The sequence below is a fragment of the Lutra lutra genome, chromosome 10 (genome assembly GCF_902655055.1).
Source record: "Lutra lutra chromosome 10, mLutLut1.2, whole genome shotgun sequence".
Lineage (NCBI taxonomy): Eukaryota > Metazoa > Chordata > Mammalia > Carnivora > Mustelidae > Lutra > Lutra lutra.
Window position 1 is genome coordinate 114,231,867 of NC_062287.1, and position 27,408 is coordinate 114,259,274.

Below are 27,408 nucleotides of genomic sequence, written 5' to 3' on the forward strand. Positions count from 1 at the left end.
CCAGTGATGCAGCCCCGGCTTCCTTCCTCTCTGCTCCAGCGTGAGGTTCCACCCTGAGAACCCTGACAGCTCAGAGGTGAGGCCTTGCTTCCCCCGCCTGCTCTGAGGGGCAGAGGGCAGAGGGGTCACTGGGCCCAGCGCCTGGGGTGTCAGGCTCGGCTGGCCCTGGAAACAGGACCTGCCTCCCCCATTGACCAGGAGTGGTGCCTGAGGAACTGTCACCTGCATTCTGGAAGCTTCTGTGGGTTTCCAGAAATGCCCTTGGGGCCCTGGAACCCGTGGCCTGCCTTCACCATTTTCGCTGCACTCCCGAGGCTCGGAGGCTCCCCTGCGTGGGGGGAGAAGGTGCACCGCATGCATCTGCTGTGCGGTGGCGAGCCGGCCCTGCCTCGGGGGGCTGAGACTTACCTGTGGGGATGGTGCCGCGGTTCTGACGCGCGCGCCTCCAAGTACCTTTTCAGTGAGCCTCGTGTGCTCACGCCTGTGAGGGCGTGGAAGACCATCCCCAGCCCTGCACACACACCCCCCACCCGGATTCTTACTTCCGGAAAGTTCTTCCAAGTTGGTAGCACCCTAGAGACTTGGCTTTTGGGACGCCGGCTCCGGCTCCAGAGTGGGTTGAGGGGGCGTCCACAGCGGTGACGGGCAGGGCCGTGAGCTCAGGAGTCGCAGAAGCCACTACTTCCTACTCAGCCTCATCCTCGGGGCGGCGCCGGCCTGGCCCTGGGCTTAGGACAGACGCGCAGCCAGCGGCTCTCAGGGAGCCCACCAGGAGCCCCGCTCTCCGGAACCCTGCTCTGCCTCTGTGCTCCTTGAGCTCTTCAGCTGAGCTGGGTTCTTTGGGTTTTTCTTTTATTGAGTCTAACAAGTACCAGAGCCCCTGTAGTTCATCTTCCTGCCTCTGCCACCAGCTCTCGGGGAGATGGAGGCCGAGAAGTCGGGGCCTGTGCCCAAGGCTAAGGAGCTGGCAGTGGGATGTGACCCTGGCCCTATCGTGTGCCCCAGACCGTCTCCCCCGGGGCACCTTCATCGAACACGTGGAGCGGTTTTTCCGCCACTGCAGACAGAACTCGGCGGGAAGGGAGCAGTTCTCAACCCTTGGCCATGGGCCTGCTTCCCTGGGGTGGGGGGAGCACGTCAGCCCCACCCCAGGGGTCTGCACCTTCAGAAGCAACCTCTCCAACCCAAAAATGCTCACAAAGTAAGCACCAGAGTCCTTGCAAGTAAAGCTCCACCCCCACACCGCAGCCATGAGGCTGGCTCCATCCCGGGGTGGGGGCACCTGGGTGCCTCAGTCGGTTAGGTGGCCAACTCATGATCTCAGGGTCGACAGTTCAAGCCCCGCACTGGGCCCCACACTGAGCATGGGGCTTCCGTAAAGTAAGAAGAAAAAAATAGAGCCCTCAGGACCGCATGTTTTGGGGACGGTTTTTCACAGTGTCTCCTTTCTTGGCCACGAAGTGTTCTCTGTGTGGCCGCGCCTGGGGGGTGGGCAGGAGACCGGAGGAACGGGCTTCGTTGCGGGTCCTCAAGAGTTTGGGTCAAGGCTTTTGACAGCATCTCCTGCTGGGTGCAGCCTCGGGGGATAGGCGAGGGGCCAGCAGTCGGCACAGGCCAGGCCACTCGGGGTGCTGTGGGTCTTCTGAGCCGAAGCTCCGGGAGCTGCAGGCTGGGGTGACCCTGGGCGTCGGTGGGGGTGGCTGAGTGAGCTGGACAGCCGGGGCTCCTCTGGGGCTCTCCAGGTAGCCGGGCCCTCTGTGGCTATGTGTGCACCCCCACCCGCAGTGTGCACCTTGTCCTCTGCTGCAGGTTCTGCCTCCAGGGCCAGTGGGGACAGTATGGGGTCCCCAGCAGCTCCCAGCCTGTTCCCAGCTCGGCCCGAGGGCAGGTGTAGCTCACGGGTGGGTCAGCCCTGCCCACACACGCAGGTGAGGATCGCACCCGAGGGACAGAGCTGAGCTCGGGAGCGGCCCGCCATTGCCATGCGGTGCTGGTCAAGGGCTTGGCTCGCTGTCTACCTGCAGGGGCTCCACAGGTGCCCGTGGCAGGAGCATCAGAGGGCACAGGGGCAGGGCTGTCGCTCTGACCTTGCCTTCCACCGGGGGCCCCAGGGACCCTCCCTGGTCTTCAAGTCTGAGACCCCCAGGAGTGACCATCTGTGCCTGGGATGGCCATTCGGGACAGCTCCGTTGTGCCATTTGGGCCTCCAGTCCCCACATCAGGGCTGCTCCCTGTGGGGAGACCCAGGGTGTCTGCTGCAACCATCCTCACATTTCATGGGCAAGAAGGTGCCAGAAACTCAAGGAGCCACCAGAGCCAGGGTCTACCAGGTGGGTCTCGCTTCCCTCCCACGGAGACCCTGGCAAGGGAGGGCGAGCACCCACAGGCGGGGAGGGGCAGCCCCGTGCTCTTGTGAGTTTGGGCCCCAGGACTGGGAGAGCAGGTTGGAGGGGCTGAGAGCCGCCCCCATCTCCCCAGGATGGCGGCTTGGTGGCTCGACCTTGCCTTGGGCCAGGCACCTCCTCTGAGGGGTGGGAGGCCGCTTCGCTGGGCCCAGCCAGCACCCCAGCCCTGTCTCCTCAGGGCTTTGGACTTCGTCAAAGCTGAGCAGGCAGGGAGCTGTGCTCTGACTTGGGAGGCAGCCACCAAAATGGTGGCTGAGGCCCACTCCCTGGAGAGGGGTGCGGGGCCACCTTGGAGTTCCTTGCTGAAGCAGGGGCCTGGTCTGGGTGGGGCTGTCTTCCCACTGGGGAAAGGACAGTCTCAGGAAACTGCCATGTCCAGCCTGCAGGACAGCTGTCCACACTCTCCCACTGAGAGAGGGGCACCGGCTGGGCCGAGGGGGATGAGGCTGCTGACCCGAGACAGCTGGGATGGGGGTGTCAGGAGGGAACCTTTTGGAGGATGGTGTGAATCATGGTAAGTGAGCCTGTAGGCAGCCCCGCAGAGTCCCGGCCTTCCGGGCAAGGGCTGCGCTGGTTCTGGAAGTTTCTCCCTGGGATAAGCTGAATGGGCCTCCCTAGAGCTTCCCTCCACTGCCCCCCCAGAGCTGGCTTGCCTCCCACCTCACCTCCCACCCCAGCCTGGAGCCGGCTTTGTGGGGTCTGTTCTCTGGGCTTCCTCAGGAGGGAGGGGCTTAGCTGGCCAGGTCGGTTTAGTGGGGGGTCTGGGCTCCACGTGGGGCCGAAGCTCCTCCTCCGTGCACCGCACACCCCCTCCTCCCCTCCTCCCCTCGCCTCACTCCCCACCACCGGCCTTTCCAGCAGGTGTTCTGGGAAGGTACTGGTTTAATCAGCCCGACAAAGCCGCCCCCACCCTTGCTGGGGTCCTGCCCCCAGAGGCACCGCCAGGTCCCCGCAGAGGACTCTCGGTAAGGGCTGGGGGCTGCTCAGCAGCAGAGGCGAAGGGCCTTGCGGAAGACCGCGCGGAACTCGGCGTTGAAGACCGTGTAGATGAGGGGGTTGAGGGCGCTGTTGACGTAGCCCAGCCAGGTGACAGCGCTGACCAGCCGCGGAGGCACGGCGCAGGCGGGACACAGCGCCCCGGTGATGTGCACTACGAAGAAGGGCGTCCAGCACACCAGGAAGGCCCCTGGGGGCGGGGCGGGGCGACGGACGGCTCGGTGAGCCGGGGTCCCTGCGGCACCCCCCACCTGCCCCAGGCTCCATCTCCCGCCATGGGCGCTGCCCGCTTCCCCTCCGCCCACCGACCCCAGGCCGGTACCCACCGACCACCACGGGCAGGACCCTCATGGCCTTGCGCTCGCGGCCCGTGATCTTGGCGCGCCTCTCCTTGCTCGCCGGCAGCGGGGGCTCGGCCGGAGTGGCGTCGGGGGTCGGGATGGCCTCGGGGGTCTCGACGGCCTCGGGGGGCGGCGGGCCGGGGCCGCTGGGCCGGCGCGGTTGCCGGCCGTGCAGCTTGGTGCGACGGGCGGTCTCCCAGCGCCGCAGGCCCCGGAACGTGGCCCAGTAGAGCAGCAGCATGAGCGGGCAGGGCAGGAAGAAGGAGCACACGGACGAGTAGACCACGTAGTCGCGGTCCTCCAGGCGGCACACGGCGGGGTCGCGGCCGCGCGCGTCGTTGAGGCCGCACAGCACAGGCGCAGCCACCGCGGCCGACAGCAGCCACGTGGCGCCGATGAGCAGCAGCTGACGTCCGCCGCGGCTCTGGCGGTTGTAGCTCAGCGGCACGGCCACGGCCACGAACCTGTGGGGGGGCGCGGCGCGGGCGGCCGTGACAGGGAAAGGGCGCGGTGACGGCGCGGAGGGGCGCGGGGCTGGGCGGGGCTGGGCGGGGCGGGCGGCTGCAGCTCACCTGTCCGCGCTGATGGCGCACAGGTTGAAGATGGAGGCAGTGCACAGCATGACGTCCATGGCCATGAGAGCGTCGCAGAGGCCAGGGCTGAATAGCCACACGCCACCCTGGACCTGCGCCCCAGGAAGGGGCACGGGGTGGGGGGGGGGACAACAGACACGAGGCCTGCTGCTGGTCTGAGACCCCCAGGAGACCTCATAGCCACCTGCGCTGGGCACTTCTGACCCCCACCCGCCTGGGGGAGCAAGGATGTGCCAGAGGCCCGCACACCTGGGCAGTCTTCCTCTTGAGCTGGACGAGATTCCCTCCCTCCCCACTTTCTGCAAAAGCCAAGAAAGGCCTGGGGGAACCCCTGGAGATGGGGTCTCGAGGGTCCAGGACTCTGATCGCTGATGCTACAGAGCTCGGGGGGAGGGGGCTACTCCCCCAGCAGGCCGGCTGCCTGGAGCCTGAAGCCCACTGACCTCCTTTCCTCCCAACAGGATGGCTAAGAGTCAGCCTGTGTGGTTAAACTCCATCACCACTCTGGGACTCCACAGGTCACCTCATTTTTGTCCCCTCATCTGTAAATAGTATCCACACAATTGCCTTGAGGATAAATGAGTTGCAATATGTAAAGGGCTCAGCACCGGCCTGCTGCCCCCACCAAGGACAAAGGAGCAGACAGCCACCCTCCTTCTAAATCCCCTCCTGCTGATTTGGGGCGATTAGGAGCTTAAGAGCTGTCACAGTGACGTCTGTCTGTGGCTCCGGGGGAGGGGCAGGTCATGTGTGTCCTTGTCCTGCTAGCTCTGCCCCAGCCCTGCCCAGTCTCACCATGTCCACTTTAGAAAAACAGAGCCTCCCCGACTCTCCCCCCTGCCCGGGTCACTGTGCTCCCAGCCCAGGCGTAAGCAGCTTTTCTCTGTCCAAACCATGAAGTAGACAGGGGCTGGCACCAAGGGGGACCCACCCAAGGGCCAGATGTGGTCTGGGGACAGAGGCTTCTGGGCCCTGGTTCTTGGCGGGGGCGCTGGACCCCACACCAACCCCTGCTTTGGGTTCCAGCATCAGGGCAGGGCCTCCCCTTCCTCCAACCCTGCTCACTTCCCCTCAGCTCCTGGCAGCTGAATGGCCCTCCTGCTGTGGGCAGTATGTGTGCGAGCAAGGGTCTCCTTCCCTGGGGTGCTCTGATGTGCGCCTGTTCCTGGTGACGCCTGGCTGTGGCTTTGTGCAGTGATGTGTGTATGTCTCTGTGCCCCAGGGAGAGCAGGGGTGGTGCGGGAAGAGTAAACCCGAATCTGCCTGTCCATCTGGCTCCCCTGGGGAATGGAACCTCGGCGAGGGGGTGGTGAGTGGCTGGACTGCCCACGTTGCCTGTTTGTGAGGTCCCTGGCTTGAAGGGCAAAGGCCTCTCTTAGGTGGGAGACGCCAAAACAGGGACAGGAGAAGAGAGATACAGAGGAAGGAGGGCAGACAGCCAGTTAGACAAGCAGGTTAACTGACAGTGAGATGCTGCGGGGAGTCAGAGGGGACCGAGGCCAGACCCAGGACCAGGCACAGGGTCCTTGCAGCCGCCCTGGCTTGGGGTTCCCGAGAAGCCCAGCAGCCGGGTGGTTCTGGGTCCTCAGGGTGGACGGGGACAGGGGACGAAGGAGCAGGTGAGGCGAGCGCGTGCGGTCCGGACGCGGGCTCACCTCGGAGTAGACGAAGAGGGGCAGCACGAGCAGGGCGAGGAGGAGGTCGGCGGCCGCCAGGCTCACGATGAAGTAGTTGGTGGGCGTCTGCAGGGCGCGCTCGGCCGCCACGCTGACGCACACGAGCGCGTTCCCCGCGAGCACCGCGCCGATGAGCAGCACGCCCCCCGCCAGCGCCGCCGCCGCTCCGGGAGACCCCGCGGCGCCGCCGGTTCCCGGCCCGCGCCCCGCCAGCAGCCCGTCCGCGTCCGCCGCGCTGCGGTTCCCCATCGCACCCCTGCCCCCCGCGGCGCTCGGGCGGGCGCTCAGCACCGCGGACAGCGCCCGGGTCGCGACCCCCGGGAGCCCCGCCCCCCCGGGCACGCCCCCAGCGCGGCCCGAGTCCCGCCCCGACCCGCCGCGCTCCGTGCGCCCCGGGCGCTCTAAGGTGCCCCGGGCCTTTGCGGCTCTCGCGCTCCTTTGCGACAGGCGCGCAGGACGCGTGCGACCGCCCTCGAGGGAAGACTTAAGCGAGGCGATCGGCGCGGGGGGCCCAGCCTCGCCCCGCCGCGCAGGGCTGGAGGTACGCGCGGGGCTGCGCTCTGGGAAACCGACCCGGGTGGAAGGTCTGCGGGACCCTTCCTCGAGGTGTGCGGGCGCCCCACGCCAGCGCCGTCCCCGGGCCCCGGAGATCCCCGGCCCCGGGAGATCCCGGGCCCCGCCTGCGCCCTAGGGGCATCTGCTTCTCCGAGACTCCCCGGGAGGCGCCTCCAGGCGGAGGCTCCCACAGGGCACCCCGAGAGCACCCTTATCAGGCCGGTTCCGCCAGACAGCGGGAGACCCCAACTCCTCGCCGGTCTCCCCCGTGGGTCCCCTGATGGGGCTTCCCTCGGTTCACCCGACCCAACCTCTCGTGCCCCAGGGCGTCCCCCCCCAATGTTTGCAGGCCCCAGTCTGGGGCCTGCACCCCATCCCCTGAAGCAGCCTCTCGTCCCTACCCGGAGGGAGCCTGCCCAGTTACTGTCCAACAACGGCGGTGGCCTGGTGCTTACTTCCGAGCGTGAAGTGAGGTAACAGGACGCCGGTGCGCTCCGAGCTTCGCGATTGTCCTGGTCCCGCCTGCCCCAAACGAGACCCCTCTCAGCCTGCACCGCCAAACCCACAAACTCGCAGGATCCTGGGCCAAGTCGGTGGGTCACCCCCACCTGCCAACACATGACTGTGGGGGCACGGGAGGCTGGGGCGGTGGGGACTGGGGGGGCAGTGTCCCAGGTCCGCGTAGGGGGTATTGCTCACCGGACAGAGTTAGCTTGAGACAGCAGGGCGGCGGGGTCAGCCCGGCTGCGGGGTCAGGTACACAGAACTTGCCCTTTGGCGAGAATTACTAAACCAGAGTGACCCAGAGCCCGGAGCCCCTGGCAAACGGGCTGGGAAATGGGAGGGAGGTCTCTGAGGGACCTCCCCAGGCGCAGTTCCCACCCCAGGGAGGCTGGAGACTCAGGGTGGGCCTGGAGCACAGAGCTGCGGCCAGGAACTCACAGGGGCGGCAGGGGACGCAGTGGCCAGCTCGATGAGCCGAGCACCTGGCTATTAAAGAGAAATCAAGGGGGGCCTAGGTGGCTCAGTCAGCCCAGCGCATCAGACTCCTGGTTCCGACTCAGGCTGTGATCTCGGGCTCCTGACCTAGGCCCCTGGGGGACTCTGCTTGCGCTCGCGCTCCTGCTCCCTCCGTCTCTACCCTGGTCCCTGCTGGCTCGCTCGCTCTCTCAAATAAAGAAAACCTGAAAGAGAAAACAAGGACTCTGGAGAAAGAATGCCGCACTGATCGTGTTAAGGGGTGGGGGCACATGGATCTGGCACAGGAAATGTGTGTGCAGGGCGCCCAGCTCTGAGCTGCATCTGGCACCCCCTTCCCTTTCGCACGGAGCAGTAGAGGGACAGGCAAGCTTTCTGCCCTGCTGAAGCCTGGAAGCCTCGAACAAGAAGGCTCGAGTCGCTAGTGACTGGAGCAGGAGGGACGTGGTTCTCTCACAGTCCAGGGCAGGAGCAGCTCTGCGATCTGGGGTTGGGTGCCAACTAGTGGATGCAGCCTAGCCTCTGACCCGCTTGGAGTTTCCTCCTGGGCCCCAGATGCTGGCCACCATTAAGAGTGAAAAGGCTTGGAGTGCCTGGGTGGCTCAGTGGGTTAAAGCCTCCACCTTCGGCTCAGGTCATGATCCTGGGTCCTGGGATCAAGCCCCTCATGGGACTCCTGGCTCATTGGGAAGCCTGCTTCTCCCTCTTTCTCTCTCTCTCAAATAAATTAAAAATACATACATAAATAAATAAGATTAAAAAAAGAGTCAGATACATGATGTGAAAATATTTTCTCCCAGGCTGTACCTGTTACTTCATTCTCACATCTTATTTTTTTTTTAAAGATTTTATTTATTTATTTGACAGAGAGAAATCACAAGTAGGCAGAGAGGCAGGCAGAGAGAGAGGAGGAAGCAGGCTCCCTGCCGAGCAGAAAGCCTGATGCGGGGCTCAAACCCAGGACCTGGGATCATGACCTGAGCCGAAGGCAGCGGCTTAACCCACTGAGCCACCCAGGTGCCCCACATCTTATTTTTTTTACATATAAGGTGTGAGCTGAGGCTCTGTCTGTCTGTCCTTGCCTATGGCTGTCCGATCATCTCAGCATCATCTGTTGAAAAGACTCTTTTCTCCATTAGAATGCTTTTGAAATTCTATCAGAAAATCACTTGATTGTATTTGTGTGGGGTTCTTTCTTTTTACTCCCTCTTCTGTCCCACTATCTACAGGTCCATGTGTCTGACCCTTCAGCCACAACACACAGCCTTGACCGTGGCTTCATGGGAAGTCAGGACATCAGGCTCTAGGAGTCCTTGAACTTTGTTCCTTCACAAAATTGTTTTGACTGTTCTAGTTCTTTTGTCTCTGTGTATGGATTTTTAAAAAGATTTTATTTATTTATTTATTTGAGAGAGAGAGAACGAGCAGCGTCGACAGGGAGAAGCAGGCCGCCTGCTGAGCAGGGAGCCCAAAGGGGGGCTCCATCCCAGGACCCCAGATCCTGACCTGAGCTGAAGGCAGGCGCTTCGCTGACTGAGCCACCAGGGAGCCCGTGTCTGTGGATTTTGATCAGGTTGTCTGTATCTACAAACATAGGCCTGCTGGGAATGTGATCGCCATCGCGTTCAATTCCAGCCGCGAGTTTGGGGCCAACTGACCTCTCCAGGGTGTGGGGTCCCCCAGTCTGTGAGCACAGGTGAGTCTCTCCATTGATTTCTTTCTTCAGTATTTTGTTTTTAGCGCAAAGATCCTGCGCGTATTTTGTAAGATCTGTAACTTAATGTGTCATGGCTTCTTTTTAGAAATATTTCTAATTGTTTTTGTTAACATGTAGAAATATAGGGTTTGTTATTTTTATTTTTATTTTTTTAGATTTTATTTATTTATCTGACAGAGAGAGATCACAAGCAGGCAGAGAGGCAGAGAGAGAGGAGGAAGCAGGCTCCCCGCAGAGCAGAGAGCCCGACTCGGGGCTCGATCCCAGGACCCTGAGATCACGACCCGAGCCGAAGGCAGCGGTTTAACCCACTGAGCCACCCAGGTGCCCCTATTTTTTTATTTTTTAAAGATTTTATTTATTTAGTCGACAGAGAAATAGCGAGGGTTAGGGAACACAAGCAGGGGGGTGGGAGAAGGAGAAGCTCCCAGCGGAGCAGGGAGCCCAATGTGGGGCCCGATTCCTGGACTCCAGGATCATGACCTGAGCTGAAGGCAGACGCTTACCGACTGAGCCACCCAGGTGTCCCCAGAAATACAGTTTTTGTGTGTTGACCTTGTGTCTTTGTTATTGCTAAAACTTATTAATGCAAGGATTTTTTGTTTGTTTTTTAGTTTTCCTCAGAATTTCTAAATAAGTACAGACCATTTTATGTCTCCCTTTCTTTCCTGGACGCCCTTCCTTCGTTTCTTCCCCCTTATTTGACTAATTGGAACTTGAACATAATGTTCAGAAATGGTGAAAGCAAACGCATTTGCCTTGTTCTTATGGGGAAAGCTTTCGCCTGTCCGCAGTAAGCGTCCTGGCAGCTGTGGATGCGGGTTCCGCATGCGGCTCACGAACGTCCATTCTCAGTCTGCCTGAACGCAAACAGGTGCCCAGTTCTCTCGAGCCTTACCCCCTCCGCGGAGAGGATCGCAGGCTTCTCCCGAGTCTGCTGCTGTGCTGGAGCGGGGATGGGCGTGGGGTGCTGGGCCGGCCTTGCCAGGCACGAAGCCCGTTTGGCCGGGGGATACCCTTCCTTCCATACAGGCCGGATTCGGTTCGGCAACGCGGGTCAAGGGCCTTCGTGGCTGTGGTTCTCTCTCAGGTGGTCTCTGTCTGGCGCGGGGTAGCGCTGGTCTCCCACACTGCGCTGGCGGGCGCTCCCTTCGGTTCTCTTCTCTGCACCAGATCGGGTGGAACTGGTGCTGGCGCTTCCTTCGGTGCTGGTGTGAGTCGCTGGTGAAGGCGTCCGGGCCCCGCGTTCTCTTCTCGGACGGTGAAGACGCGTGTCTCGTGAGCGCCCACAGAGCTGGTTCCCGATCGTTCTCACGTTCTCATGTTCTCACGTGTGAGGGCCGGGGTGCCCACATGTCCCTTCACGAACCCTTTTCTACGCGCAGGTTTCTGTTGCCAAGGCTCTTTCATCCCTATGTTTGTGAAATGTGTGTTTTTTCTAGAATATAGCAACCTTTCTGCTAGAAGTTTATTAATGTTACTCATCTTTTCAAAGAACCAACTTTTGGTTTCATTGATTTTTTTTCTACAGTTTGTTTTCAGTTTCACTCATTTCTGCTTTTATCTCTGTTCTCTCATCCTGTGGGCTCTGTCCTCAGTTTGTCCTGTTTCTGGTTTGTGAGCCCAGTGCTTTCCTGACACAACCACTTAACGCTACATACGTCCCTCCGAGGTGCATCCCACATATTTTTGTGTGTTGGATCGATCACGTTCAGTCTCTTTCCCTGAGACTTCTGTGACCCATGGTTACTTGGAACTATGTTGTTTTGTTTCCAAATGTTTGGAGATTTTCCTATTGCCTTTCTGTTGTTTACTTCTAGTCTGTTCCATCATAGTGAGGAAAAAAGGCTGCGTCAGACCTCAGTTCTTTTAAACTTGTTAAGGTTTATTTTATGACCCAGAGTCTAATCAACCTATTTTCGCAAATGTTCTGTGCGTACTTGGACAGCAGGTGTGTTCTGGTGCCGTCGGTGCAGAGCTGTGAGGATGTGGGTCCCGTCAGAATGCGGCTCTGCCGACCTGCTACGACCTTGCTGTTTTCTGTCTGTTCTAGTGACTCCTGAGAGAGGAGCGAGAAGTCTCCTCGTACACTGTCGGTTTCTCTAGTTCTCCGTTCAGCTCTAGCCGGATGCACTGGGAAGATGTCTTAGAAGGCACCTACACGTTTAGAAGAAGGGCCACGAGGAGCTCAGAGTCAGGGCTCACATGACGGGGTGGGAGGGAAGTTGGGGGTGATTGAACTGCTGGTGCTTCCAAAGTTGAATACATTATTTATTTTTAAAAATTTATTTTTTAAGACTGTTTTTTTAAAGATTGATTATTTATTTATTTGACAGGCAGAGATCACAAGCAGGCAGAGAGGCAGGCAGAGAGAGAGGAGGAAGCAGGCTCCCTGCTGAGCAGAGAGCCCGATGCGGGGCTCGATCCCAGGACCTTGAGATCACGACCTGAGCTGAAGGCAGAGGCCTAACCCACTGAGCCACCCAGGCGCCCCCTTTTTAAGACTTTTTTCACTTATTTGTCAGAGAGAGAGAGAGGGAGAGCTTGAGCAGGGAGCAGCTGGCAGAGGGAGAAGCAGACTACACGCTGAGCAGGAGCCCGATGTGGGATTCAATCCCAGGACCCCAGGATCATGACCTGAGCTAAAGGGAGATACTTAATCAACTGAACCACCGAGATGTCCCAAAATTTATCTTTTTAGTAAGCTCTACATCTAATGTGGAGCTTGAACCCATGACCCTGAGATGAAGAATCACATACTCCTTTGACGAGCCAGCCAGGCACCCTTAATACATTTTTGAATTTTTTAAAAATTTAAAAAAGATTTTATTTATTTATTTGACAGACAGAGATCACAAGTAGACAGAGAGGCAGGCAGAGAGAGAGAGGAGGAAGCAGGCTCCCCACTGAGCAGAGAGCCTGATGTGGGGCTCGATCCCGGACCCTGAGACCACGACCTGAGCCAAAGGCAGAGGCTTAACCCACTGAGCCACCCAGGCGCCCCTGAATACATTTTTTTAAATTCATAGAACCATACCTCAAAAAGAGTAGCCATAGGGGCGCCTGAGGGGTTCAGTGGGTTAAGCCTCCGCCTTCAACTCAGGTCAGGATCCCAGGGTCCTGGAATCGAGTCCCACATCCGGCTCCCTGCTCAGCGGGAGCCTGCTTTTCCTTCTCCCTCTGCTGCTCCCCCTGCTTGTGCTCTCTCTCTTGCTCTCTCTCTCTCTCTCTCTCTGACAAGTAAGTAAATAATAAAAATCTTAAAAAAAAAAAAAAAAGGTGCAGAGCTGAGCAGCTCAGCCTGTGGAAGGTCGTCCTAATTCTGTCCAAAGCCTCTGGCTGGTGAAAGCTGGGATGTGCAGCCTCGAAGGCCCCTCCCCCTCTGGGACTCATGAGCATGTCTGCAGCCCTCGAGACTAGGACGGAAGCCAGAGCAGTCAGCCTCGTGGTGACACTGGAACAGGTGCTGGAGCCAGTTTTGTAGCCATTTGCTGCAGAATTTTATGGGATGCTTGAAACATTCTAGATAACACTTATTTGGCTTGCAAGTTTGATAGTTTGATAATTTAAGACTCTCTCCTTAATCAACAGAACAAGTGGACAGAAAGTCAGCCAAGCTACAGAAGAAGCTGAGTGACCATCAACCAAGGAGACAGATTTGACATTTATGGAACAGTCTGTGCAATGACAGAGAAATCAGATGCTCTTCAAGTAGACATGGCACATTCACCAAGATAGACCATATTCCGCATCAAAAAAGAAAGCTTAACAAATGTTTTTAAAAGAATGTAAGTCATACAAAGTATGTTCTCTGACCATAAAGGGATTAAATTAGAAACCAACAGAAAGAAAGCAGAGAAATCTCTAAAAACTTTGGAATTAACACTTTGGAATTATTTGAAGTAATCAGTGGGTCAAAGGAGAAATTAGAAAATAATTTGAACTAAAGGGAAAAAAAAGCATGATATCAAAATTTATGGGACGGAGCTAAAGCTCTGTTCAGGGGAAAATTCATAGCATTAACTACTTAATTTGAAAAGAAGGATGGTCTCAAATTAATGTAAAATACCATTTGGCAATCCAAAGAAGAAATATCACATGATCGTATTGATTGATGGAGAAAAACATTTGACAAAATTCAATATGCGCTCATGATGAAAGTGCTTAGCAACCTAGAACCGGAAGGCGCTCCCTCAACCCAACAAAAGGCATCTTCGAACCCTGCAGCCAGCATGACACTTAATGATGAAAGATTGAGTGCTTTCCACCTAAACTCAGGAAAAAGGGTGTCCGTTCTCACCACTCTTAATCAACATTGTGCTGCCATTCCAGCCAGTGCAATCGAGCGATTAAAAAATACACAAATAAAATACATGCAGATTGGAAAGGGAGAAGCAAACTGCCCCATTCGCAGACAACATGATTGTCTAAGTAAAACCCCAAGGAATCTACAAAAGCTCCCAGAACTAACAAGTCAGCTGAGCCAGGTGGCAGGGTGCAAAGCCAACGCATGAAGATCCTTGTATTTCTGTACACCAGCGACATATAACTGGAAGCCAAAATTAAAAAGTAAAAGCACACCATTTACAACAGTTGTAATAATACATGAAATATGTGGAAATCTGTCAAAACAGGTACTGGATTGGGGCTCCCAGGTGGCTCAGTGGTTAAATGCCTTCCTTCAGCTCAGGTCATGATCCTAGTGTCCTGGGCTGAGCCAAGCTTGGGGCTCCCTGCTCAGCGGACAGTCTGCTTTCCCCCCTCCCTCTGCCTCTCCCCCTGCTTGTGCACTCTCTCTCTCTCTCTCATACTCTCTCTCAAATAAATAACATCTTTTTTTTTTTAAGTTTAAAACATTTCCACTCATAGAATAGGAGAAAATATCAGCAGAATACATTTTCAGCAAAGGACTTGTATACAACATATATAAAGAACTCTCAGAGCTCAACAATGACATCACAAGAAAGAAAGCTCCAGATTAATATCCCTTATAAATATATATACAAAACTCTTCAACAGGGATGACCATGCAGCTCAGTCGGTTAAGCGTCTTCCTTCCACTCGGGTCATGATCCCGGGGTCCTCGGATGGAGCCCCACATCCTGCTCTCTGCTCAGTGGGGAGCCTGCTTCTCCCTCTGCCGGCTGCTCCCCCTGCTTGTGCTCCCTCGCTCTTTCTCTCTCCCTCTGACAAATACATAAATAAAATCTTTAAAAAGAAAACAAAACAAAAAAACTCTTCAACAAAATCTGAGCAAACTTAATCCAGCAGCATTTTCCAAAAGATTATGTACTTGGTGGTGTTTATTCCAGGAAGGTACCGGTAATTCAACAGAAAAAACTCAGCAAGTGTAGTACATCACATTGCTAGACCAGAGGGGAAAAGCCCATTTAATCATTGCAACAGATGCAGAAAAAGCATTTAATGAAATCCAATACCCTTCTATGATAAAAAAAAAAAAAACCTCAATAAACTAAGAGTAGAAAGAAACTTAAAAAGAGAAAGAAAGAAACTTCCTCAATGTGATAAAGGACATCTATCAAAAACCCACAGGAGGGGGCGCCTGGGTCGCTCAGTGGGTTAAAGCCTCTGCCTTCGGCTCGGGTCATGGTCTCAGGGTCCTGGGATCGAGCCCCGCATTGGGCTCTCTGCTTGGTGGGGAGCCTGCTTCCTCCTCTCTCTCTGCCTGCTGCTCTGCCTACTTGTGATCTCCCTTTCTCTCTCTCTGTCAAATAAATAAATAAATAAATAAATAAAAATATTAAAAGAAACCCCACAGGAAACATTACACTCAATAGTGAGAGACTGAAAGCTTTTCTCCTAAGATCAAGAAAACGACAAGGACACCCACTTTTGCTGCTTCTCCTTGTCATGTGCTAGCTAAAACAATTTGTCAAGAAAAAGAAATAAAAGGTATCCAAAATTGGAAAGGAAAAAATAAACTATTTCTAATTGCAGATGACATGATCTTATGCATAGAAAATCCAACAAAACAAAACCCTAGGGACGCCTGAGTGGCTCAGTGGGTTAAGCGGCTTCGGGTGACCTTCGGCTCAGGTCATGATCCCAGCGTCCTGGGATCGAGTCCCACCTCGGGCTCCTCGCTCAGCAGGAAGCCTGCTTCTCCCTCTGCCTCTGCCTGCCTCTCTGTCTGCCTGTGCTCACTCTCTCTGACAAAAAAACAACAACAACCCTATTACAGCTAATGAATAAATTCAGAAGAGTCGCAGGGCGTGAGGTCATCGTGCAAAAATCATTATATGTCTGTACACTAACAAAGCACAGTTCAAAAAGAAGTTAAGAAAATAATTCATTTGTAATAGCACCAAAAAGAATAAAATACTTAGAGGGCAAGCCTCCAGGGTTCCTTCCCTCTTCCGGAACTTTGTACTGTCACTCAATAAACTTTACTATCGGTCAATAAACTTTTTGCTGCTCACAAAAGAAAAAAAAGGAATAAAATAGTCAGAAAAAAATTTCAGCGGGGCCCGTGGCTGGCACAGTTGGTTGAGATTCCCACTCTGGCTTTCAGCTCGGGTCGTGATCTCAGGGTCGTGAGATCTGGCCCGACGTTGGGCTCCGCACTCCACTCACGCCGCCCCGAATCGCCTTGGGTTCTTTCTCCCTCTCCCTCTACCCCTCCCGCTTATGCGCGCTCGCTCTCTCTCTGTCTGTCTCTGTCTCTCTCTCAAATAAGTAAATCTTAAAAAAAAAAAAATAGAGAAGAAGAAATTTAACCAAGAAGATGAAAGACGTGCACACCGATAGGTATGAAACGTTGCTGGGGAGGTTAAAGAAGACGACATTCATGGCGGAGAAGACTTCTAGTGTTAAGACGGCCTTTCTCAGCAAACCCATCTGTCGATTTGGTACCCTCCCTATCAAAACTCCCTTAGCTTCTTTTTTTTTTAAGAAATAGAAAAGCCGATCCTAAATTCGTACGGATGTGTATGAAAGGAACCATAGATAACCAAGACGATCTTGAAAAAGAAAAACAGTCGTAGGACTCAGCTTCTAATTTCAAAATTTGCTATAAAGCTACAGGAATCAAAACAGAATGGTACAGGCATGCGGTTAGACATAGATCAATGGAACAGAGTTTAGAATTCAGATATCAATACCATACATTTAAAATAAATTTGTTTTTTTAGGGGCGCCTGGGTGGCTCAGTGGGTTAAGCCGCTGCCTTCGGCTCAGGTCATGATCCCAGGTCCTGGGTTCGAGCCCCACATCGGGCTTTCTGCTCGGCAGGGAGCCTGCTTCCTCCTCTCTCTCTGCCTGCCTCTCTGCTTGCTTGTGATTTCTCTCTGTCAAATAAATAAATAAAAATCTTTAAAAAAAATAAATTTGTTTTTTTTAGAAAGATATTTATTTATTTTATTTATTTTTAAAAAGATTTTATTTATTTATTTGACAGAGATCACAGGCAGGCAGAGAGAGGAAGGGAAGCAGGCTCCCCACTGAGCAGAGAGCCCGAAGTGGGGCTCGATTCCAGGACCCTGGGATCATGACCTGAGTCAAAGACAGAGGCTTAACCCACTGAGCCACCCAGGTGCCCCTTTACATTCATTTTTAAAAATATTTTTTTGAGTTTTTATTTATTCATATAAGTAATCTTTACACCCAATGTGGGGTTCAAACTCATGACCCCAAGATCAAGAATCTAATGCCCTACTGAGCCACACAGGTGCCCCAAACTTTACACTCATTTAAAAATAATCAGTAGAATTTCATAAAGAGCAGTTTTATGTTTAAGAAAAATTGAGCAGTAAGTTCGGGCAAGAGGCACAGGCCCAGCCTTCCCCATACCCACCGCCCGCCCCGCCTCTACAGCGGAGTCCTGGGCCCGGGTCGCCTCCCCGCGCATCTCCCTTCCCGAGCCCGCCTCCGAGGCCCTCGCGGGCTGTGCGCCCAGAGCGGAAAGGGCGGCTCGGAGGCTTTGCACATGCTGTTCCCGCTGCAGCCTCGCCCGGATGTCCCTCCGCCCTCGGGGGCGCCCCTCCCAGACTCCCGCGGGCCCGCGCCCCAGCGCAGCGCTCTCCTCCCTGCCCAGCCAGCCAAGGGGCGCCGACGCGGCGGTGGGGGCGGGCGGCCAGCCCGGGCGACAGCTGGGTGGGCGGCTCTGACCTTCGGGTTCGATCGATGCCCGGCTCCCGGGCGCTATAAAGGGGCCGCGCGGGGCTCGGGCGGCCGCAGCAGCGCTCAGCACCCCGCGCGCCCACCATGGCCGTCGCGCCCCTGCTGCTGCTGCTGCTGCTGCCGCCGCTACTCCCGGGCTCCGCCGCGCTCCCCGCGCCCCCCAGGTGAGGGACCCACGCCCGCTCCTCGAACCCCACCCCCCCAACCCCGGCCTGGCCCTGAAACGGCGCGCGCCCCCGCCCTCCGCCCCGCAGGGCCCCGCGGCACTCGGACGGGACGTTCACCAGCGAGCTCAGCCGCCTGCGGGAGAGCGCGCGGCTGCAGAGGCTGCTGCAGGGCCTGGTGGGCAAGCGCAGGTGAGGGGCTGCGGCGCTCCCCCGGCTGCGGGAGAACTGCGGGGCGTGGGCGCCGGGCACCTCCGGGACTAATTCTACTTGGGATGGGGGTCAGCGAGCAGGACCCGGAGAACAGCACGAGCTGGGCCAAGTCGGCCGAGGGCCGCCTCTGCCTGTACTGGCCGGACACACCCACCCTGCAGGCCTGGTGAGACCCCAGCCCGCTGTGCCCACCAGCTCCTGCCCTGCACCCTTCCTCTGCCCACCGCCCCCCCCCACCAGGACCCTGGGTCTGGGGCAGGAACCGGGCGCGGCAGGGGGCCCCACGTCTGGGAAGGGGAAACCGTGCTGGTGATCAGAGGAGGCGGGGTTCCCCCCGGGGCTGCAGTCTCCCGCCCCTGACCTGGCTGTCCCCGCAGGATGCACCTGAGGGACCCCCTGGATCAGACCTGGTCTCCCCGGTTGCCTCCTGGGTCCGGGTCTGGGGCCACCTTTGCAGAGCCAGCCATCCCCGCTGCGGAGGCGACCCGGAGCAGGCCCTGAGGAAGAAGGAGTCCCCCTCTGGCACCGGCACCGGGAGGGGCCAAGGGAGGGTGGGGAGGAGGAGGAGGGCTTGCACTTGTCGCCAATAAAGGAGGAATTCAGACAATGGCTCTGTGAGCTCACTCCGCGCCATCTCCCAGGTCAGGGCGGTCAGAAATGCAGGAGGCCGCGACCGCAGCCTGTAGCCTGGTGACCGCACCCAGCTGCCCTTTAAACCTGGGAAGCCAGCGGGGCGCCTCTCCTCCCTTATCTCTCCTGTCCCAGGAGCTCCCCAGAGACCCACCTGCATCCCTGTCATCCACTCGGCAAACACTCAGGGGCTCTGGGTGCGCGGGTGGGGGGCACAGGACGTCTGTCCCGGAGGCCACGTGTCGGGCAGTGGAGCAGCTGGGGGTGGAGAGTGAGGGGGGCAAGGAGGCCCGGGCAGGAAGCGGTGGCAGAAGGGCCCCGGCGTCCGCTCCAGAGAGAGAGGACACCCACGCATGCCGCGGCTCCGGCTCCAGGTTCTGTGGTCTCTCGTGGCTTGACTGCTCTGAGCCTGACGAGTGGGGGGCGTCACGACACCCCGGGAGGAGCTGGGGCCTGCGGGAACCAGGCAGGCACCACCTGCAGGGGCCGGGAGCCTTGGAGGACAGCGGCCGGGCAAAGCTAGAGAGCAGAAGGACCACAGCCCCCCCCCCCCCCCCCCCCCCCCCCCCCGCATCGTAGCAGCCCCTCCCTCCTGCTTCCCTCCGCTGAGGCCTGGCCTGTGGGGGCAGGGCGGGGGGCGCCTTTGGGGGAAGGGCAGTTGGGGGCCTGGGCCAAGGAGCCTTGCCAGGAACTCCTGTCAAGCACCAGAACCCATGGGGACCCGGGTCCCCCCAGGAGCTCCTGGCAGCCTCCTGAAGCTCAGACGTCCCCATTTCTGCCCACCCCACCTCCTTGGAGGGGATGGCTGGTTTCCAGGACAAGCAGGGGTGACCCCAGGGCACAAACGCCTTTTCCTTCCAGACCTAGATGGTTGGTGCGGGGGTAGGGGGAGGAGGTGGACCTGGAGGGAGCACCTGGGGCCTGAACCTTGCTTCAAGATGATTCGGGAAGAAGAGGCCAGCAGAGGGGCTGCCAGGATGGGGGGGGGAGGGGTGGGTACAGCCAACACAGAAGCCTCGGCTGAGCCCCTGCCCCTGCCCCCCAGCTCCCTGCCCCAGCTTCTGCCCACCCAGCCACACCCCCCAGCTTCTTCCGCAGGCCCAGGGTATCCTGAGCACCTTCTGCGTCCTGCCCTGGTGTTTGAGAGCTGAGCCCCTTTGGTCCCCCACATGTGGCCCGGCTCTGTTGGGGAACCCCCCAGCTCGCCCCCTCCCCACAGCAGGGTAGGCCTGGCCAGGCGGCCTTCGGGAGCCCCCTTGGAGGAGGCCGGTGGCTTGTAAAGGATCATAACATGGGGCGGTGCCTGGCAGGGGCGAAGGTCGCCCAGGCCGAGCCGCCACCAGCAGAGCCAGCCAGCTGCTCAGAGGGTCTGGCCAGGGGACGGCTGCCAAGATGGGGGCTTGGGCCCTGCTGCTGTCACTGCTCATGGCCACGGCCCGGGCCCAGGGTACCTGCGGGGCGGGGGCGGGGGCTGGGCGGTGGGCAGGCCCCAGGAGGGCACTGACTCTTCCTCTCCAACTTTCCAGTCTGCTCTGTGAACGACACCATCTTCGAAGTCGCAGAGAACACTAACCGGCCCGGGCCCCTGGCTGACATCTCTGTCCCCGCGGGCCAGCAGGTGACCCTCGGACCGTCGTCCACCCCCGACGCCTTCCGGATCCAGGGGACTCAGCTCTTCCTCAATGTGACCCCCGACTATGAGGTGCAGATGGCAGGCCAGGCGGGGGCGGCGGGAGGGCTCACCCTCCACAGGACCCAAGCAGCTGCCCGCACCCCTACCCAGACAAGGCGTCCCAGGCGGCCTGAGGCTTCTGCACCCCCCAGGCAATGACTGGCCCTTCTTGGGGCCCCAAGGCGGGTAGGGTTGTTGGGGGCTCCAGCTGCCTGGGCCCCCGATGCCCTCCGGACTTAGCAGGGCTTCTGGGGACCCTCCCCACCTGTCTCCTCACTTGTGACGGAGGGCCAGCACGCTGTGGTCAGCTGGGCAGGTGACCCTGACCCCCGTCTGCCCCTTCAGGAGAACACGATGCTGGAGGCGCACCTGGAGTGCAGAAGTGGCGACACCGTGGTGAGTACCCCTAACCGCACCCCCGCTCCTGTGTGGCTGCCCCCAGCCTGTGACATCAGCGCACTCCAGGCCCCAACCTCTCCACTCTGCTCAGCTTGGTCGAGGGCCACTCCCTGGTGACCTCACCCTGTGGTATGTTGGCGCCCACACTTCCTCCTGCCCAGACACTGCCCTGAGATGCAGACCCCAGCAGAGACCCCCAACCCAGAAGATACTTCACCCTGCTGGGTCCCTCACCCCCCACTGACCCCCCATGTCTCTCTGTCAGCAAGGCTGTGGGCTCTGCCCCAGGCTGGACTCCACATCAATCAGAGCCTTGGCCACCAGCATCTCCTTTCTGGAAACTTCCAATTGTCAGCTGGTCCACTTGCTCCCCTCTTGGCCCTGGCCAGTCCACTCTCAGTGTGGCCAAACGCTCTGATCAAGCAAGTGGACAGCCCGGCTGCTTTCTCCCTCGGAGCCGAGGCCGCACGGACCGTGCGGGGTGCAGGCTGGGTGCGTGGACCCCGACCCCACTCCAGCCAGCCTCGAGCCCTCTCCCCAGATGGGCACCTGCCTCCCTCTCCCACCGTCTCGCGTCTTCACTCCAAGCTCACCTTCCCAGAGAGGCACTGACCGCCCTGTTTTAAGCTACAAGCCCCATGCCCACGCACCTGCCGGTTGGACTGGACCCATGGCCCACGGGCTCCAGTGCTCCAGTGCCTGGAGGTGTCCTGGCGCAGACAGCACGCACACCACCACGACACCTCAGCACGGGACTCCGGAAGACAAGGCCTTCTTAAACAGCCGCAGTGCCTCGGCCTCTGGGAAAAGGGCTCCTCAGCATCATGTCACACCTGACGCCCTCCCATTCCCACAGTCACAGAGACCCCAGCAAAGCCCACCTAATGAGACTGGCCGCTACTCCTCCTGAGGGCCTCCCTCCCTCCACGCTCCCTCCTCCTCCCTCCCCCCTCCCCCTCCCTTTCCCCCTCCCCCTCCCTCCTCCTCCCTTCTTCCTTTCTAGGTTGATGGATTCTTTAAGTCATCTCTACCCGCAACGTGGGCTTGAGCTCACAACCTGAGATCCAGAGTCAACTTCTCCTCCCACTGAGCCAGCTGGGCGCCCCTCTTAAGCCTCTCTCTTTTTTTTTTTAAGATTTTTAAAATTTATTTGACAGAGACCACAAGTAGGCAGAGAGGCAGGCAGAGACAGAGGGGGAAGCAGGCTCCCCACTGAGCAGAGAGCCCGGGGGCTCGATCCCAGGACCCTGGGATCATGACCTAAGCCAAAGGCAGAGGCTTAACCCACTGAGTCTCCCAGGCGCCCCCTCTTAAGTCTCTTTCAATCTATGGGTTCTCCTCCTCTCTTCCTTTTTCTTGAGAATAATTTCTTGAGAATTATTTCTGAAGCAACTCGAGTGTTCTCCCACTGTTCTCATTAGGGACTTTGCCGGGCACCCCCCACCCTGCCCAGCACCGGTGCTGCTCTCCTCTGGGGTGGTGTCCACCTCGTGAGCTGCGGGGTTGCGTCTGTGGTCTGTCCGCGATCCTCGAGGAGAAGGAGCCCAGGACCTGCGGCCGCCAGAGCGCAGCACTGCTGACTCCGCCCTGTCCCGCAGGTGACGCAGCTCAGAGTCTTTGTGTTTGTGCTGGATGTCAACGACAACTCGCCCGAGTTTCCCTTTCAAGTCAAGGTAGAGAATGTATCTGAGGTGAGCGAGAGGGGCCAGGGGCTCGACCACGGGGGTCAAGGGTACAGCCAGACCACTCACTCGCCCTGCTTCTCCCAGGACACTAAAGTGAACACCATTGTCATCCCTGCGACGGGACTGGAGGCCCAGGATCGCGACCAGGATGACATCTTGTTCTATACCCTCCAGGAGGTGACCCCGGTCAGTGTCCCCCCAAACCCTCCTTCTGTGTCCTCCTAGGCTCCAAGACTGAGTCCCGTCCCCTGCCTTCCCAGGGCACCGGCAGCTTCTTCTCCCTGGTGGGCACCAACCTGCCTGCCCTGCGGCTGGACCGGCGCCTGGACTTCGACGCGCAGCAGAGATACGACTTCCTGCTGCTGGTGCGGGTAAGCAGGCGGGGACTCAGGTCCCCCCGCCGAGCCACCCCCAGCCCGGGACCCCTGGGCCTGATCCAGTCGGGCTCTGCTGCCGCAGGACACGAGGGAGGAGAACGCAGAGCCCAGCCACACGGCCACGGCCACCTTGATCCTGGAGGTGCAGCCTGCTGACCTTCGGCCCCCCTGGTTCCTGCCCTGTGCCTACTCAGACCACCATGTCTGCATCAACGCTGAGTACCATGGTGCTGTCCCCACGGGGCACCAGCTGGTACGGGGGGCAGGGAGGGCAGGAGGGACATAGGGGGCAGGGCTCGGGTGTCAGGGGGCCACATTTGGTTGCGATTTTCATGAGAACGTTCTTCAGAAGCCGATCCCACCCAACCACAGGGTGGCGAACGGTGACGGAGCCTCTGAGCGTAGAGGGAGGCCTGTGGCCCGGTGGTCTCCGGGCAGGGCCGGGCAGCGCCTTGGGGACCTAGTCCCTTGGGCTGGGAGGGCTGCAGCGTGAGGGGCCTCGGTGGTGCTCCAGGCGGCCTCTCTGACCCGCTGACGTCCCTGCTCTGGCCCAAGAGGCCCACGGAGACGCCGGAGCACAGTGGAGCATCCTGAGCACCTGACTCCGACTCCCCATGACTTCTGCCTGTCCCGCGCGTGTGCCTGCTCTGGAAACGCCCATTGTTCCATCAGTCGGGTGTCTTTGAGCAAATCAAGTCAGTAGCAGCAGAGCCTGGAGGGCCCTTGCAGAGAGACGACTTTCCTCTTAAGGGAAGTCGGACGGTCAGCTGGGCCCGACACCCCAGCCCCACGGTGTCTCCTCCTGTCCCTGTCCCTGCAGCCAGGCCCCCTCGTGCTCCGTCCTGGACCCATCTACGCCGTGGACGGGGATCAGGGCATCAACCAGCATATCCTCTACAGCATTGTGCGGGGTGAGTGTGGGTTGTACCCCTGTTTCCCTCTGTGTCCTGCACCCCACCCCACCCTGGGCTGCGGGGGCTCCGGGGGACTTGGGCAGAGCCCGTGGACCCTCGCCCTCAGGCCGCTGGAGGGGGCAGGAGGCCAAGCTTTCCCACCACCCTCGCAGGACAAGAAGATGGCACGTTTGCCATTGGCGCTGACTCGGGCAACCTCACCATGACCAGAAGTGTCCCCTAGCCCAAAGACCTTCACTCTGGTGGTCAAGGTGGGCGCCCTGGCCAGGCCTCCACGGCCTTCCTGAGCCTCAGGCCGCAAGACTTGCCCTTGAGGACCCGCTGGTCGCTGAGGCCTCCCCTCCCCCCAGGGTGAGCAGGCAGACCGCGCCCGCTACTCGGTGACCTGGGTCAAGATCGAGGCTCGAAATGCCACTGGGAGCCCGCCCTACTTCACCAAGAGCCGCTACCACGGCATGGTGGCGCGCGGCTCTGGAGGAGGCGTGGAGGTCAAGGATGCAACCGCCCCCTCCCTGCCTCTGAGGGTCTGGGCCCAGGACCCTGACTTTCCGGTAGGCACCGGCCCCGCTGCGGGTGGGCTGGCGGGGTCACAGGGGCAGCCTGGGCCCAGGACTCACTGGGCCGTGTTTAGGACCTCAACTCTGCCATCGCCTACCGCGTCACCAATAACACTGACTTCCGGATGGATGGCGAGACCCTGCTGACCGCCTCTCTGTTGGCCCACGAGGGGGTCTTCTACGCAGAGGTGAGGGCAGGGGGCATCTCCAAGGGGCAGGGGCTAAGGCGGGGCCTGCGAGGGACAAGCCCCCTTTCTGCTCCAGGTTGAGGCCAACAACACAGTGTCGGCGGGTACAGCCCGCACGGTGGTGGAGATCCAGGTGCTGGAGTGGGAGGAGCCCAGCCCCCCAACAGGTGAGCCAGACGCGGAACCCCAGGCAGCAGCTCAGGGAGGGCCTCTTGCCTCAGTTGGGCTGGTGGCTTCCCCAGGGCAGGCATGCTGGGGGCAGAGCCGAGCCTGAATCCTGTCCCTCGTCCCCAGGCCCCCCAGAGACCCCCACGTCCCCAGAGACTGGAAGAACAAGCCGGCCCCCCAGCGGCGCCACTTCAGAAGCCCCCAGACCCCCGGGGCCCTCTCAGGGACCCTCTGCGACCAGCTCCGCGACCCCGGGGCCCTCTCAGGGACCCTCTGCGACCAGCTCCGCGACCCCGGGGCCCTCTCAGGGACCCTCTGCGACCAGCTCCGCGACCCCGGGGCCCTCTCAGGGACCCTCTGCGACCAGCTCCGCGACCCCGGGGCCCTCTCAGGGACCCTCTGCGATCAGCTCCGCGACCCCGGGGCCCTCTCAGGGACCCTCTGCGACCAGCTCCGCGACCCCGGGGCCCTCTCAGGGCCCGCACCCCTCTTCAAGCACAATTCCGAGGCCACCTGCCTCATCTACGCCCGGGGGGCCCCCCAGCGTGGAAACCAGCACCTTCCTCCCATCAGCTTCACCCAGCGGGGGCTCAACACAGACGCTGAAGCCAGGAACCTCTCAGCCGATGCCCCCTGGGCCCAGCAGAACTCCCCAGACCTCAGGTAGCCCCGCTCATTTGCCCCAGAGTCGCCCATCTATTCCCTGACACTTACTGTGGGGGGTCCTGGGAATCCCTGTAGGGCAGGGCCCACCCGGGGTGGGGGAGACCCAGCCTGACCACACTGACCATGAAATCCCAGGGGGTTTGCTCTGGTCTGGGCAGAGAGCTGTTCTGGGGCCCCCAACAAGGTAACCTGGGGAAGGTGTATGGAGGACGGGGCAGAAGCCAGATTTGGGGTCCAGCGGGCCTATAATTCCAGGCTGTTCTCTTCAGGGGCCCCAGCACTGCCTTCATGGTCCCTCCTATGGTGCTGGGCCCCCGCCCCCCCACCAGGAGCTGGTGGGCCTTGACCCCCATCTCCCCTCCCTCCTTTTGGCAGCCTCCTCAAGGGCCCCGGGAACACACAGCTCCTCGGCAGGGCGGTGGGCGGCAGGGGAGTGGTACCACGCCCCAGAACCCCAGCCCTGGTGGGACACCCGGTCTGGCTTCTTGTCACGGTGTCCAGAGCCTGGGGCAGGTCTGTCTGGGAAGTGCTTGGGGTGCTGACGGTCAGTGGGTGGTGTTGCTCCCAGGGCCAGCCCAGACTGGAGGAGGCAGCACTGCGGGGACCCCCGGGGACGGCGAGCCAGGTGTTGGTGCAGCCGGGGACCGGCGCTTCTCTGTCGTGGACATGGCGGCCCTGGGTGGGGTGCTGGGCACACTGCTCCTTCTGGCTCTGCTCGCCCTCCTCATCCTGGTCCACAAGCACTACGGCCAGCGGCTCAAGTGTTGCTCCGGGAAAGCTGTGGTGAGGCCCTGGGGGGCTGGGGTCCAGGACTAGAGAGGGAAAGGGAGAGACAGGCAGGTGAGGACAGAGCCGAGGAGAGGTAGAGAGGGGGACAGAGAAGGGGCAGGAGGGAGCAGAGGTGAGGAAGGCTGGGGTACAGTCCACACAATGGGGAGGAAGCCGAAAGAGGCAGAAAGGAAGGACTAGCCTGGGTCCTTGTCTCTGGGGTGGGGGTCCCGGCCCAGGCCTGGGGTCCTGGTTGAGGCCTTGGCTGTCCCTCTCCCCTCCGCAGGAGCGCCAGCCCCTCAGCTTTGACAATGAGGCCTTTGACGCCCCCCAGGAGGCCAACTGGGCGCCAGCTCCCCGCTCCTCCCCGGGTCTCATGCGGGCGGCCCCAGAGCCCGCGGAGACCCCGGAGCCTGCGCTCCTGGAGCCCCCCAGCACCACGACCCTGCGTCCAGCCTCAGAGTCCCCCGAGCTGACCCGCGATGGAGGCAGCCCAGCGGCCGTGAGGTCCATCCTGACCAAGGAGCGGCGACCTGAGGGCGGCTACAAGGCAGTGTGGTTCGGGGAGGACATTGGGGCTGAGGCCGATGTGGTGGTCCTCAACACGCCCGCCTCGGACGCGGCTGGCGCCATCGACTCTGGCAGCGAGGCCAGCAGCGACGAGGACGCAGGTGCCGGTCCCCACGCTGATGACACGCCTAGCACTGGCTCCTCCTACATCTAGCTCGGCTCCCCGCCTCCCCCGTGGCCAGGACCTGATGTCTGCTGGCCGCTGGCCCCCACTCCAACGCGCACAATAAAGCGACAGTTTCCAAGTTCGGCTGCATGAGAGTCCGCGGCCAGGCCAGCCAGGGTCCCTCCCGGAGCTGCTGGCCGTGGGAGGTGGACGGTGCATCCCTTCCCTGGCCCCGCCCCCGCCTGGGCCCGGTGGCACTGGGGCTTCCCGTAAACCACGTGCTGCGCCCGCCCGCAGTGGGCCTTTCCTCGCTAGCGCCAGCTGGAGGCCTCAGTTCCTCTCGAGGCCTGACCGCGGGGGCGGGAGGGGGCTGCACTGTGGGGCCCCCACCTCCCCAGCTGACACGAGATTCTTGACCTGAAGGAAAATGAGGCTCTCCAAGATGGAGAGCAAACTCCCTGGCGACCTCGCAGGGGGTGACAGCCAGTGGGCCTGTGAGGTCCCCTGTGGGCAGTTAACGCTCGGTGCGAGGAGGCACCCCGTCCTGGCTTCCGGACTGTCACCTGTGGCTTGGTGCATGGGCTTGCCCGAGTGACGGCTGCAGGCCATGGGCGGGGGAGGGGGATTGTGGCAGGTGGACCCCCGCTAGGAGGGGCACCAGAGCCACAGAGTGGGGGACAGAGCCTCCTCTGCTGGCCTCACCAGGGCAGGACCGCAGGCTGGACTTCCTCCCTGACCCCCTCCACACTGTCCCTTGTGGGTCCTCTGAGTTTTTCCTATGAAAAGCCACCTCAAACTGCTTTCCAAATGTCTTGTTCTCAAGGGTATGAGTATTCTTGTCGGAACAATTCTCATTAAGATTACAAAGGCAGAAGGGTGGGGGCACCTGGTTGGCTCTGTGGGTCGCCGGGGGACTCTGGATTTCCGTGCA

At 59.7% G+C, this 27,408-nt stretch overlaps 3 protein-coding genes across 3 annotated transcripts; 2 read left to right on the top strand and 1 right to left on the bottom strand.

The window, feature by feature from the left end:
• Positions 1 to 3,157: 3,157 nt before the first annotated feature.
• Positions 3,158 to 6,260, bottom strand: DRD4 (dopamine receptor D4). Its single transcript, XM_047691479.1, has 4 exons — positions 5,991 to 6,260; positions 4,315 to 4,427; positions 3,728 to 4,206; positions 3,158 to 3,591 (listed from the first exon to the last, which is right to left on the bottom strand). Exons 1-4 carry the CDS (start codon positions 6,258 to 6,260, stop codon positions 3,389 to 3,391), a joined length of 1,065 nt encoding a protein of 354 aa, XP_047547435.1. The 3' UTR covers positions 3,158 to 3,388.
• An 11,123-nt stretch (positions 6,261 to 17,383) lies between these two features.
• On the top strand, positions 17,384 to 18,386 carry SCT (secretin). Its single transcript, XM_047693216.1, has 4 exons — positions 17,384 to 17,564; positions 17,655 to 17,756; positions 17,851 to 17,943; positions 18,155 to 18,386. The coding sequence occupies exons 1-4, from the start codon at positions 17,485 to 17,487 to the stop codon at positions 18,276 to 18,278; spliced, it is 399 nt and encodes a 132-aa protein (XP_047549172.1). The 5' UTR covers positions 17,384 to 17,484; the 3' UTR covers positions 18,279 to 18,386.
• A 1,316-nt stretch (positions 18,387 to 19,702) lies between these two features.
• Positions 19,703 to 26,619, top strand: CDHR5 (cadherin related family member 5). The gene is given in 16 exon segments (XM_047693215.1): positions 19,703 to 19,854; positions 19,934 to 20,109; positions 20,425 to 20,475; positions 22,077 to 22,169; positions 22,248 to 22,349; positions 22,424 to 22,534; positions 22,623 to 22,793; positions 23,361 to 23,451; positions 23,607 to 23,671; positions 23,673 to 23,705; positions 23,805 to 24,005; positions 24,086 to 24,199; positions 24,276 to 24,366; positions 24,494 to 25,030; positions 25,602 to 25,816; positions 26,088 to 26,619. Coding segments are annotated over 16 exon segments (2,544 nt in total). The 5' UTR covers positions 19,703 to 19,799; the 3' UTR covers positions 26,526 to 26,619.
• Positions 26,620 to 27,408: the final 789 nt, after the last annotated feature.

Excerpts from the sequence above, each read along its gene's own strand:
- SCT (XM_047693216.1), top strand. The coding sequence starts at position 17,485 with ATGGCCGTCGCGCCCCTGCTGCTGCTGCTGCTGCTGCCGCCGCTACTC. Across the intron at positions 17,757-17,850 it reads GGCCTGGTGGGCAAGCGCAG|CGAGCAGGACCCGGAGAACA; the intron begins GTGAGGGGCTGC and ends GATGGGGGTCAG. Across the intron at positions 17,944-18,154 it reads ACACCCACCCTGCAGGCCTG|GATGCACCTGAGGGACCCCC; the intron begins GTGAGACCCCAG and ends CTGTCCCCGCAG.
- DRD4 (XM_047691479.1), bottom strand. The coding sequence starts at position 6,260 with ATGGGGAACCGCAGCGCGGCGGACGCGGACGGGCTGCTGGCGGGGCGC. Across the intron at positions 4,207-4,314 it reads TGCGCCATCAGCGCGGACAG|GTTCGTGGCCGTGGCCGTGC; the intron begins GTGAGCTGCAGC and ends GCCCCCCCACAG. Across the intron at positions 3,592-3,727 it reads GGTCCTGCCCGTGGTGGTCG|GGGCCTTCCTGGTGTGCTGG; the intron begins GTGGGTACCGGC and ends CCCCGCCCCCAG.